General features: G+C 43.2%; 3 protein-coding genes across 7 annotated transcripts in view; 1 reads left to right on the top strand and 2 right to left on the bottom strand.

Moving 5' to 3' along the window:
• The window catches only part of LOC147128107 (synaptotagmin-14-like), a 7127-nt gene extending 4182 nt beyond the window's left edge, over positions 1–2945 (bottom strand). For 2 of the 3 annotated variants that reach the window (XM_086018871.1, XM_086018869.1), the window contains exons 1-4: positions 2102–2945; positions 1633–1767; positions 653–891; positions 26–463 (exon numbers count right to left, since the gene is read on the bottom strand). In XM_086018871.1, coding sequence (XP_085874997.1) covers positions 26–463; positions 653–891; positions 1633–1767; positions 2102–2945 — 1656 coding nt within the window. The remainder of the gene's footprint in view (positions 1–25; positions 464–652; positions 892–1632; positions 1768–2101) is intronic. The other variant, XM_086018870.1, reaches the window with a different exon arrangement.
• LOC147128108 (synaptotagmin-14-like) lies at positions 2897–9050 on the bottom strand. 3 transcript variants are annotated; one of them, XM_086018875.1, is made up of 4 exons: positions 9029–9050; positions 6480–6527; positions 3831–3977; positions 2897–2983 (listed from the first exon to the last, which is right to left on the bottom strand). In XM_086018875.1, the coding sequence occupies exons 1-4, from the start codon at positions 9039–9041 to the stop codon at positions 2967–2969; spliced, it is 225 nt and encodes a 74-aa protein (XP_085875001.1). In that variant the 5' UTR covers positions 9042–9050; the 3' UTR covers positions 2897–2966. The 3 variants fall into 3 exon arrangements, with proteins under 3 accessions (XP_085875001.1, XP_085874999.1, XP_085875000.1); XM_086018873.1 differs by having other exon boundaries at positions 2952–3076; XM_086018874.1 differs by lacking the exon at positions 2897–2983 and having other exon boundaries at positions 3787–3977.
• Positions 9051–9815: 765 nt separating this feature from the next.
• On the top strand, positions 9816–13301 carry LOC147128109 (cytosolic 5'-nucleotidase 1A-like). The gene is made up of 6 exons (XM_086019748.1): positions 9816–10055; positions 10185–10352; positions 11248–11377; positions 11451–11573; positions 11683–11867; positions 12191–13301. Exons 1-6 carry the CDS (start codon positions 9942–9944, stop codon positions 12551–12553), a joined length of 1083 nt encoding a protein of 360 aa, XP_085875874.1. The 5' UTR covers positions 9816–9941; the 3' UTR covers positions 12554–13301.
• The last annotated feature ends 77 nt before the right edge of the window (positions 13302–13378 follow it).

Genomic DNA, 13378 nt, shown 5'->3' on the forward strand with positions numbered 1-13378 from the left:
GAGTAAACCGATAAAAAGCTCTCACCGTGAGTTCCGAGCCGGGCTCCAGGGTGACAGGCAAAGCGATTTTCCCTTGCAGGTTGAGCTTGGTGAGGTGAAACACCTTCTCGCCAAGGACCTTCTCTTTTTTCATCCTTCTGACGCTGTACAGGCGAAATCGTACGGCGCAGTCGCTCAGCGCCTCCTGTTCCACTCTGGAGAACTTGAACGTCTCGGTAAAGACTGGACACGGGCCTTTCTGGACGCCCGTCTTGGCCCGCTGCTTCTTGGTGGGCAGCAGGACAAGGTGGACCTGCCACGAGATGTTGCCCGTCTGTTTGAGGGCGGGGATGTCCGTCGCCGCGGTGACCGTGACGGCCAGCCACTGCTCGTCGGAGTCGTACTCGAAGGCCACATCCAGCGTGCCGTACTTGGCAAGGGGTTCAGGCTCGTAGGCTGAAGGGAGCAGCGGACCGGAGCTGTCCTAAAAGGTGATAATAATTTGGGGGTTTTCATTCGAGTTTTGTTGTTCAAATTTACTTCGTTTGAATTCGTTTTTAGCAGTTTTGGTTTTTTTCAAAAATGCTTCGTTAAATTAAAGAGGCACGAGTGATTTATAAAAATGCGGCATGTGCTTTTTTCCGAAGGACCCCAACACGGACCGTCCGCTCACCTCCGGCCCCACCACAGCGGTGCTGTCACTCGGTATGTCCTCCTCGCAGCCTTTGTTGAGGTAGCTCTCCGTGTCCTGGTCCACACTGGCCTCACTGGAGCAGCGCTGAGGTGACGATCCCCTGCGGACGCGGGAGCGGGAGGACGACACCCGGGCCACCGAGACCCGGTCCTGGTAGGGAGGAGGCTGGCCCTCCGTCAGTGAAGGCGCTTTCTTTAATTTCTGGATGCTGCTGGCTGCTTTCGTCACCAACACATGTCAAAGTGAGGCCCTTTGCTCGAGGCTTGTTGTCATTCACTAAAACAACACTGACTTTGATATTCAAACTAGGGATGGACCGATTATCGGCCGGGCCGATTATCGGCGCGGATATTCAGTATTTTGACGAATATCGGTATCTGCCTTTTTTTATTAACCTGATGGCCGATTATAAATCTATTTAAAACAGTGTTAACTTCAAGGAAGTATTCATTTAAATATTCAAAGAGATTCTACAGACCCTGGGAACACTATGCACCTTTTCTTTTTATTTGAAGTCAATACAATACAATGCAAATCTGAAAAAATTTTCAATACACATATGGTCAAAGACGATTTATTTTCATTTTTATTTTGACACCAATATTTTCCTTTTTAGTCAAAATGAATATCGGCCGCTAATATCGGTTATCGGCCTCCTTGACTCCTAATAATCGGTATCGGCCTTGAAAAAAACATATCGGTCTCCCTTTAATCAAAACCCCTGAACCCCTGAACTTCATTCAAAATTTAACAAGAACCAACCAAATCCAGTTCCAAATTTTAAATGAAAAGAGCTCCCCTCCCTCCCAAAAAAGCCCCTGAGTAAATCCTCTCAAGTTTTTCAAGGCTAGCCTCAGCGTTTTCACTACCTTCGTTTTTGAAAATTGTTGGTTTTAGTTTTGCTGGTAACAACACACACACACAATACGATACAACGTACATGTTTAAGTGACACTCACCATGTTCGTTGGAGGCCTCAGTGCTGTAGCCTTCCTGTTCAGTCGCCTCCTTGTTTGTGCCGCTGCACGCTGTGGTCACCGACTGGACCACAGGCTCTGGGTCTCTGTCCTCCTCGCTGTCTGTCAGAACCTCCTCTAATAGAACAAAAAGGCAACGAAAAAAAAAAGTGTAGGGTGATGACGTCATTGAGAATTTGGAAATCTGACTGGTTAAACCAGCACTACTCATGCTCAAGGCCCTGAGCAGATTACACTGACATGGAAACACAATATCAGGCTGAACTCTGATTGATAGACTATTGGGGGGAAAAATAGATGATAATACCTTGCAGGCCCTGGCCCTCAAAATGAAAGAACACCGCCAAGAGTCAAGAAGCCAAAGACATTTTATAGAGCGACCAGGTCCAGTCCAGTAAAGTGAATTTAAAGGACGGAAGGTTGAACGCACCCAAGCAGCACACCATCTAACCTTGTTTGCTTTTTGTCTTCTTGCGCTTCTTGCCTTTCTCCTTCTTCTTTGCCTCTTTCTCTGCTTTCTTGGCCGCTTTCCCCTTCCTTTTATCCAACTTTTTTTTTTTCGCTTTAGTTGTAGAGGCATCCGGCATCTCTTCATCGTCACCTTCTCCCTCAAGGCTGCACCTGTCCTCCTCATCTCGCTCGTTCTTTTCCCCCTCCCGTTTAGAGAACCTCCTCTCGCTTTCAGGGCTCAACGAAGGAGGAGGTTCATCACACTCTTCACGTCCACCGGGCTGTGTTGTGTCTTCTCCTTGACTCATGTCTTTTGTGTCCTCTTCCTGTCCCTCGTGGCAAGGCTCCTCGTTTTTCATCGCCACGCCGGCCTTCTCCAAGCGCTTCTCCCTCCTCTCTTTCCTCCTCTGCTCCCTCTTCTCCAGCAAGTCTTTCTCCTCCTTCTTCCTCCTCTCTTCCTCCGCCAACTCGGCGTCCGTCTTCTTCACCCGCCAGCATCCGTCCCTCCATTCCCACTCCAGCTGGTTTTGCGCGTAGTCCGCCTCGGCCGCGTCGCAATTTTGGTTGCTTTTCGAGCTTGAACTTGTCGTTTCCGGCCACAAGCTTCTACTGCCGGCTTTCCCGTCCTGCGCGGTGGACGTCAGTGCCGAATCCTGCTCTCCGTCCTCCTCCTCCTGGACCTTGTTGATGATGGTGTTGACCTGCTCGGTCAGCTGGTCGCTGACGGCGTACGTGACATCGCTGACGGCATTGGCCAGGTCGTCCACTTTGCTGCTGACCGAGTCCAGGATGGAGGAAATGTTGACGGACGGGAGGTTCTGCTGAAAGCTCTTGAAGAAGGCCATCGCATCCGGTTGACTGCCAGGTTAGCTCATCACAGGCACTGACACGGGCAAGTGGTTGTTAGCAGGAGGGGCGCGGCAGTGGCCAGGTGCGCCATGACCACCTCTCATGTAGTCAGCGAAGTCCAAAAGTACTAGGACAACAACTGTTTTTATACACAACTGCATCACAATAAATTGTCGAATTAAATGATTGTAGTAGTTCAATTCAAAAAGTGAAACCCATATACCAGAGCTGGGCATTTTACTAAAATTTTCCCGGTCGGTTTATCGCCTATAGGCCGGTCCGCCTATCATTTTAAACGGGCTTCCGTTTGCGTTTCTGTGTACAAACTTCACACTCGTTTTGGCTTTTTCATTTCAGTTAGCTTTTCATTCATTTGGTTTTTTAAATTCAGTTAGTTTTAATTCGTTTATAGAGCAGGTGTGTCAGTTTTATTATTTTTCTTTTTTTTTAATATGCATTATTTGTCAAGTGCAAGAATAAGGTAGTATTGTGTAATAGAGTAAACTACAATTCTCAAACAAATGTTTCGATCCGAAAACTCATGTAATAATTGACAAAGACGAAAACGAAGGCCATTTTCACTATAGATGTAGTTTGTTAAATGCTTGAAGAAAAGCATTTTCGATTTCATTTCATTTTGTTAACGATTGTTTTTTCAATTTGAGTTCGTTGTTACTTTTACATATAATAACCTTAATCCGCACAGAGGGAAATATTCCCTCAATTAAATGAAACACTTTAGGATGAGCTACAACAGAGATTGTAAGGAAGGAAGCAACTGCATTATCGACTTATCATTCAACCAGCCACACTAACGACCAATCAGTGTCTAGAATGTCAAAATGCAGCTGATGCGGCGCAAGCGCTGCTGTGTGTGTTACCTGTGTTGTTGTTCTGATAACCACTGAGATGCGACACCGTGTCGGGAGTGTCCACTGACAGTTTGTTGCTGAGGTAAAGAAAAAACAGAGCCATCAGTGCCATGAAGGCGGCGATGGAGGACAGGACACCCAGAAGCTCAGGAGACACTGAGGAGGAGATAAGCACAGGCGGACAAACGGGAAGGGAAAATGTGTGATTTACTTTAACGGCTTCGTGAGCAAGTTTACACAACCTAAATAATCAAATGAAACGTCAACCTAAATAATCAAATGAAACGTCCTAGTCGCAACTGCTGCAGCAATCCGACTTCTCTCCACTTCTGAGGCGCAGCAGCTCTGTATGTAGGCCAGTCGTGGTGCATGTAATCATGCCTGTGCTATTTTTGTGAGAGCCATCTGACTGCATTGTGGACCCCGGCTAACTCGCTAGCATCGCAGTACGCCTTCGTTAATCAGCCTGCTTCCCACACACACATTTAGCACAATGTCATCCAAAGGTTAATACAATTCAATGAGGAGAAAGTACACATTTTTCCGTCCGTCCGTTTCCGATAGCTCTTGTCCTCGTTAGGTTTGCGGGTGAGTTGGAGTTTAGCCCATCTGACTGCAGAATAGAGGCAGAGTACACCCTGGATTGGTCGCCAGTCAATCAAAGGACACGTATGAAGAAACAACGATTCACGCTTACATTCACACCGATGGACAATTAGTGCCTTTTAATTCATCTAACATGCTCATTTTTGGACAGTTGGAAGGAAAGCACCCGGAGAAAACCCACACCTGAACCAAGATTCAAACCCGGAATCTCTTGACTATGAGGCAGGCGTGCTAATGACTCGCTCAACGTGCTGCATCATACATTATGATGTCCAAAATGTATACAACATTCAAAGTGCATTTTCTGCTGAAATACTTGGTCCAACTGTTTATGTTTACTGTAAATGTTTATTCAATGCAATTTCGGAGCTTCGGAATGATCAAAGGGTAGTCGTGCCATATCAACAATGACAAAACGTCATTAAGTAATACTGTTACTCTTCATTTATCTGCAAGTCAGAATGCAGAGAACAATATAGCCTGGCAAGAGGTGCGAACTGCACACGTGATGGAAGGTTAAATCCTACGCCATAAAAAGTCCTCCGCTGCAGTCGTCTTACCATCTGAATATCCTCTTTCAGGTCAGTTATTTCCAATGAAGCTCCTCCAGTCTGCTATAGTAGATAGTAAAGGACAAAGAAAGTTCTTCTACTTGGAAATACTAGAACAGCCAGCCTCCCTGCTATCTATAAAAGGAAATATAGCGTAAACACGTCGCAGGCTCGTCGCCGTATCAGATATGGCAACGCTCTGCAAATGTCAACAATGGCTGAATAATTTAAATCCTTGAGGTAAGTTGACCTTGCAGCCCATGTAGTTTGGAAAGTGGAGATGCAGGGCGCCGACCTTAGAAACTTTTCTTTTCTCTTAATAGTCTCAATAGCCTTTTCATTTATCATTATTATTATTATTATTTTAAATATACACACATTATATATATTAGAGTACATTTTAATATTTCTCTTGACAGTACTGTAACAAAACCACTTTCCTAGACCAACATATGTATGACCTGATATTCAATATAAATGAGTAATACCGGTAGATTCACGCCAAAGGAGTTGTAATATTTTAAAAAAGGAAAAAGTTTTATAATAGCTAGAGCTGAACAATTAATCAAATTCGAATCGACATCTCACTTGTTTGGTTGAATTTTGTGAAGTTGTCATAGTGAAGGGGAAGTCAACACAAACATTTTTTTTTTTAAGAATGTTTTCTATGCAAGCCCACTGGTTGAAACAGGGCATTCTGATAAATATTGCGTTTGTGGAATAAGTGTTAATCCACGTATTTTTAGCCACCTCTGGGGGTGGGCATTTTGTCTTCCGTCGACTGAAAATGACATCGCAACTGCTCACAATGACCAATCACGGCTGACCTGGTCCTTGTGAGCAGTTGTGATGTCATTTTCAGTCGACAGAAGACAAAATGGCCGCCCCCAGAGATGGCTAAAAACAAGTGTATTTTTCTTTCTAGATTTATATTCCACAAATGCAAAATTAAACACAATGCTGTGTTTCAACTAGTGGGCCTGCTGGGAACATATCCTTGAGGAAAATATGTTTGGGTTGACTTCCGCTTTAAAAGACTGCAAGTCAATGTGTTTAGTAAGTTAACAACTCTAATTGAAGTCGATTGTTCGTTAATTTGCCTTTATTTTAGTGTATTCATTCATTCATTCTCCAGCCCTAATAATAACTAAAAGTGGTCATATTTATGGTGACAAAGTTATATTACCAAGAGAAAAATACGCAATAATACAAGTGTTAAGTTGTATTTTTAATGTTTGATTGTAAAAAAAATGTATTAACTTCCTCAATGGTGCAGGAAAATAAGACATGCTTGTTTAAAAAAGAGGTAACGGTTGCTTACACATGGCCCTCAGACACAAAACCTCCACTCTGAATAAGTCATGAACACGTTGCCGCCTCCTTTTGCTGAAGTGAACTTAAACTTGATACGTCATTCATAATTCAGCAACATGTCAAGGGAACAAACTCCCAAATCAAAAGTGTGCCAACATATAGACGCGGCGTGCTCGCTTGGCGTTACCTCGTCGTGCGCAGATGAGCTCGTGAACGCCACAGTTCCTCCCGCCCCCTGGTGAGAGACCAAGAGAAGATGAGAAATAGGATTACAGATGCAGTCGAAGCGTAATTTCGCGCCTGACAGATGTTCATGCCACCTTGCATGCAATTGATGAAGTGGAAATTAGCTCGGGGTTTCGACGAGCCATCAAAGGGATTATTTCAAGAAAGCAAAAGTATTTTGCCCTTTTATAAATTCATGGTGGTCGACTGGTTAGCACGTCCGCTTCGCAGTGCATGCAGAGGTCGTGGGTTCAGATCCGGCCCCTGCCTCCCTGTGTGGAGTTTGCATGTTCTCCCCGTGCTGCGTGGGTTTTCTCCAGTCTGTTTTTTTTTTTTTAAAACAAAGTTTGACCTGATCCAACATTTCATTAATCAATTATTATATCCTTTAATTGTAAAGCTAAACGCGAGATTTCACACTACCCATCGCCAGTGATTGAGCAATGTATACTTTTTGTGACTTACGCTTTGTGTTTTAGGAAAGAAACTCTACAGAGCCAATGCAGGCACAAGGACCCCCTCTAGCGGTAAAAAAAGGTACACGTTAATTTGCAGTATCAGTTGACCGTGTGTAGGGTACTGATTTTTGGGAGTCGTAATCAGAGTCAAGACACATTTAAAATGATTACTATAAGGTAATAAAGAGTGCTGTTAGGGCTTGAAAGGAGGTTGCTTTTTGTTCACTCAAGATAAATGACATCTACACGACCACAACTGCAACCTCACAGTTGTCAACCTCACAGTTGTGGTAGAAGTGTCGTGCGAAGATGAATCAGAATAAACCGAGGCTGATTTGTTTTCTGTCGCACAGTCGACAGAAGCACTCAGGCCCAATCACTTAAAACTCTCTGCGGGCAATTCATCCAAAGGCCAAAAGCTTGCCAACGCCAAAAAAGTGTCGCAATCAGCAAAACGCAGCACCACTTTTAAGTCGTACATCTTATGAGAGGCAATAATAGGAGAGGAAAGCGTTTTTATGCAGGCTTGTGATTGTTACAAAGCGAATTTGGGATTAAATGCTGGGGAGATGATTCGCCACTGACGCAATACGATGCCACTGTGACCCCAGTTCTGTTTAAATCAACTATATTTGTTAGAATGCTTGGATTTTGATGTCTATTTTCTTTTCGAGGCCCAACTGCAATGAAAGTTGGGAGCAGATGTACCTTCATTAAATATAAATTGTATTGCAGCATTTGCATTAGGGGTAAGTCAAGCAAATTGTGCTATGGTACGTGTTTTACAGTTAGTGGTTCAACTGACATTAAGATGTATTAATACACTCTCAATCAAGGAAACATATGGGCAGTTATTGTGATTACCTCTGTCCATAGGCAATATTTTTTACACGCACACACACACACACACACACGAAAATTAACTGCTGAACCTATTTGGTGCCATCCAAAACAGCAGTACTGAAGCATGTCAACTCAGATGAATTAAAGCTTGGAGACATGCCGCATGTTGGAAACGAGTTCCCTGTTCCATATTAAATATGATCTAACATTATGTACGTACATTATGTATGTAAGTACATACATTATGGAGCGTATACTGAAAAAGTCACTGGGTGCATCATTCACTGACGACAAATGCCTCTCCACAGATGGACGCAGATGTTCTAAGTGTAAGTACTTCAGTTTGTTGTTCACACATGGACATTACTTATTTAACTAAGTAGCCTGGCCATTTGAACTGTGTTGCTAACCAAAACAGCAGAACCTGTCAAGCAGTAATGAAGATGGTCTCAAGTTATGAGGCGACGGCACCTCGTGATAAATGTTCCAGTAGACCCTGACGTGATTCCTCCACACGTTTTTATTCCAAGGGACTATTCACGACTTATTTGTTCCACCTAGTCAGACCTCACATGCTCTCAATAGTGAAAGTGCACATCTCGTTCAGGTATTGAGTTGTAAACATTCATGCTGCACACATGACACGTGACACAGTGGCCACAGCGGGACAGTGCAAGGCACGTGCCACTCCACACCTCCTTGTTGTGTCATTTCTCATTGAAGATTCCTTTTGAAGGGGACCGTGAACTCACCATGTGGGTCACGTCCTTTGTGCGTGCAATTTCACAGCGAAAACAACCCGTCATTCATACGCTAACCGCCCAGCAAATGTTCGGCATGTGATGGTACAGTGCGCCTGAACCCACATGAATTGCGGCTTAAGTGTATAACAATAATAAATATTAATCATCGTTAAAGTGTGCATTCGTTCGGTTTTGTTACAAATGTGAGTGGGAGCACCTGAACGCATCACTCCATCGTGACTTGACGTGCACGAGCGCATCCCGTGTTGGGATATTGTACCGTTCATCAGCATCATGCGGCTCCCCACGAAAACCACCACCCTTTCTAAAACCACCCACCCCCGTTTTAAACATCATTAATGTGCCTTTAAACGAGGACGTCCCTGTGTCCCGCAGTAAAGTTTCACGAGAGTCCCCCACGCCCCCCGTCACCACCCCCAACAGAACACCTGAGAGCGAACGCTTACCGTCTACCGCCATGATGCTCCGTCCCGGACTCTACCAAGTGTGAGGGAGGGAGGGGGCGTGATGCTCTTTTTTGTAAACACACTGAGGTCACTCATGCGTGAGATACATAAAAAAATCGTGAGATGCATACACACTGTGTTAGATTGTGCAATATGACAAATGCACTGCAGCAGACCACTGAAGTAATGAACTAAACAAGGGATGGGCTACTTAAATGCTGGAGGGGGCCACCATTTTTCAGCAGTACTGCATGGAAAACAACAAAATAATCATACTGTATTTTTTTTCCAGGGCAAAAGACTCTCTTGCATAAAAATTACAATTCAAAGATGGCACAAAACTGCCGAGTAAGAAGTACAAGAACTTATGTTGTACTTTTTTTTCCTCACAAAAATCAATCACTCCAAATGTTAAAATTATTGAGATGCTATGTTTGTCCTGCATATTATTCCAAATCTGCAAAAAATATATATATATATTCGGCCTACTACATGGCACATTAGGCACATTATATGTTAATGAAGCAGTATATAAATAGAGTTTTGTGATGTCCATAGGTCAGGTATACCAACTGTTTGGCTGATGGGATACTTTAATCAATTATTTATTTAAATAGTTATACGGTTTTTTGTAGATGTTATATCACTTGGTTTTCTGGACTCTATTTTTTTGATAATAAAATAAAGAAACGTGAGCGTCCCTACCCTAAAAAAGGGGGCGGGGGGCGTCCACTTCCGGCATGGCACAAGATTGCGTTGGCGGTTGACGTCATCGTGATGACACACCCACTACACTTTTGCTACACTTCCGTAAACTTTTTTTCCTTTTCTTTCTCCTCCCAGTTGCTCGTACTTGGTTGGACTTTACATCAACGCCTACTCGCAAAACAAAGATCTGTTTTCCTTTTGGAAAATGAGCGATATAAAGATAAACGAGTCAAGTCAAGTGGAGGACAACGCGGAGGAGAAAGACTGGGCGGCGGCCAAAGAGTTTTTTGAAAACCTCAAAACAAACAAACCGAGACCGGTAAGAATGCAAGTTGGGGGCTTAACTTCACGTATTTGTTCCATTAGGGACTGTGAGTTTGAAAAGGTGATGTAAGTGACAGTTTAGTTTTTAAGTTTATTATTTGGACTGGTATACGTGCCTCTCCAGCCTAAACCCAGGTATGCGGTCTCCATCGCCGTCTCCTCCCGGACCCTCTTCAACATGGTGGCGGAAAGGCACATTTATGAAAATGAAGGAGTGGAGAGCTACGTAGCCTATCAGGTGGAACACGAGCATGAGCCTTTGAAGCCGGGAGCTGCTTTCCCATTCGTCAAGGTGAGCTGGTAGGCATTTACAGCAAGCCTCTACAGGGGTACTTGCTTGCAGGGTGTGGTGCTTGAAATGCTTCACTTCGTCTCACAGCACTGTATGTACACATGACTATCCAAATTTGAACGCAATCCACATTGTGACGCTGGTTGACTTTCGAGTTCCGTTTTAATTCCCTACAGTTACTGTAATACGCAGCACAATGGCATCAGTGTCAAGTGTCGCCATCATAAAAACTTGAATAACTGAGTATGTGTGCATGTGTTTTGAGAATGCACAAAAGCTAACAATTCTGATAGTTAATACAACAACAACAAGTTAATTGTATATTCCCAAAGGCCCTTGGACTGATAAGTGGTGAATCAGGTCGCCAGACCTTCAATTCCGTCACAAAAATTCACCAACAGGTTTCCAGGCAACTCATCGCAACCTGAAATTCAAGGTCCACCACTGTCACCAAAACATTACATATTGATGTTTAGAATGAGAAGAAGTGACCTTTTTTGTAAAATAACTGTTAGAGTGTCTTGTCTATACATCTTCGAGTGGTGAGAAATGACTTGGTGTTCTCTTTCCGAAGCACATTTTTGAAATGTCTTGCTTGTGTAACATAAGGAAGTTGCATGTAGAATATAGCAATCAGACTTGCGCCACAGTGATTAATCCCTCTCAGTTAACAAGGCCATGCAGTGATGAGAGACATTCTCCCGACATTGTTTAGCTATTAGTTGAGTCTCATGGTGCTAGAACTCAGTGCCGTTCTAAAACGTGAGAGAAGGTGTGATGTATTCACCAAAGCACACTCGAGACATAATAAAGTCTGTTGTAAGACTAACCAAGACCTTGAGCAGCATTGAGGTAAAAAAAAAAAAAGAAAATCACAATTTTTCACAACGGGCAGGCATTGATGACGGTCAACTCCCGTCTGAGGGAGCTCTACCCGGACAGCGAGGAGTTGTTCGACATTGTCCTCATGACTAACAACCACGCCCAAGTTGGAGTGCGCCTCATCAACAGCATCAATCACTACGGTACGCTGGCTTTTGGTGTGATGTAGAGCAGCATTGATCTGCTAACAACTCTTAAATGTTTTTTTTTTTTCAGATTTGACCATTGAAAGATTTTGTATGACCGGAGGGAAAAGTCCGATCGGCTACTTGAAAGCTTACATGACCAATCTGTATCTCTCCAAGGATGCTGAGAAGGTCACAGAGGCCATTGATGAAGGCATGTGGTGCCACCTTTTAATTTTAATAAAGTTATTACATTGCCCACCATTGTATATACGCATATTTTTTGCCTCTTTTTTGTTTTTCACTTAATTGTTCTGCTTCAGGAATTGCCGCGGCCACAATGTTCATGCCCGACACGGAGAACGAGCTGTGCGACAATCAGCTGAGGGTGGCTTTCGATGGCGACGCCGTCCTCTTCTCGGATGAATCGGAGATCATCGTTAAGCAAAGGGGCCTGGACAGCTTTTTTGAGCACGAGAAGAAATTTGAGAACAAACCACTTGCTCAGGTACCTTCTTTAGTCTTGCAAGGAGACATACGGTATAGATTACAATTAAATGGTTTGTTTTTTTCCTCATATTATTAGATAAAATAACGAACAAAATAGTGGTGGTTTAAGAAGTGGATTAAGTCTGCTAAATCCCACTGAAGGCCCAGGTACCAAATGTGCAAAAGCCTCTGCTTTCATGTGGAGTTTTTTTTAATTATTCACCCAATTAATCGATAATCAGAATTTTATTCTGCAAAATATAGGGATTATAAAAAAAATCCATATAAACGCCCACTAATTAGAAATCTGTGAAATGAACTCAACATTTGTGATGTTTTTAGGGCCCATTGAAGTGCTTCCTGGAGGCTTTAGGGAAGCTCCAGAGAAAATTCTACGCCAAAAACCAACGTTTGGACTGCCCCATAAGAACCTTCCTGGTCACGGCCCGGAGCGCCGCCAGCTCAGGGGCTCGAGTACTGAAGACCCTTCGCAGTTGGGGTCTGGAGATCGACGAGGCTCTCTTCCTGGCCGGAGCCCCAAAAGGGCCGTTGCTGCAGAAGATAAAACCGCATATCTACTTTGACGACCAGATGTTCCACATCCAGGGGGCCAAGGAACTGGGCACCATCTCCGCTCACGTCCCCTACGGGATCGGACAGAAGTACCACAGGGGTAAACTCATCGAGCAGCCGAAAAAGGAGTGAACTGCTTAAGGACAAAAGATGACACGTTGACTTTGTACTACACTGTTATATACTTATATAAAAAGGATTCTTTATGTTATACCACCTTGTGATAATTTTTGCTATTTGCTGGAGATGTTTGTTAGGGAATAGGGCGCTTGTATTTAGTAGTTTTTCAAATAACTTTACTATTATTTTAAAAGTGAGAACCAGCCAACACGCACTGTTTCACTCCATTTTTTATTGAGTCATGCTAAAACGGTCGACTTATTTTATTGCTTTTTGCTGCTGTATTCATCTTGATTGGAGGTAAACACTGGTGAAGCGTTTTTAAAAAAATTCTGAAAATCCCATGTCAACTGTTTGGCAATAATGTTCACTCGTTGTCATCTACATACCATGCAAGTCAGCTAATATTGGCTCCAACTCACCACCGACCCTGTGAGGAGAAATTATATTCAAAATGAATAGATGGATGATTTTATTTTTTTTTTTTTTTACCAGAAACACTGATCCCATGTTGTCGTTACTGCCTCTGCTGTACAAGCACACTCATAACTGTCACAGTCAGACTCTGTGAGTTGTTTACAACTTTTTGCTCTTTTCCATTATGAATGAATGTACAGAGTTACTTCAATAATACAGTATGTGATGATATCCAAGCGTTCAACTGTTACTTCCTGTGAGCACTTAAGTAACCTTTTGGGATTGTATTTACCTTGTTTTGTATCATGTTTGAAATAAAGGCACCAATCACTCATTAATTTCATTATTTTTGTTTTACTTTGTGTTTTGTGCTTAACCTAAGTTAATTTTTTTTTTTTAATCAGTGGCACCCATTGGCTG

The sequence above is a fragment of the Filicampus tigris genome, chromosome 20 (genome assembly GCF_054856515.1).
Source record: "Filicampus tigris isolate MCC_2025a chromosome 20, RoL_Ftig_1.0, whole genome shotgun sequence".
In the NCBI taxonomy this organism is placed as follows: domain Eukaryota; kingdom Metazoa; phylum Chordata; class Actinopteri; order Syngnathiformes; family Syngnathidae; genus Filicampus; species Filicampus tigris.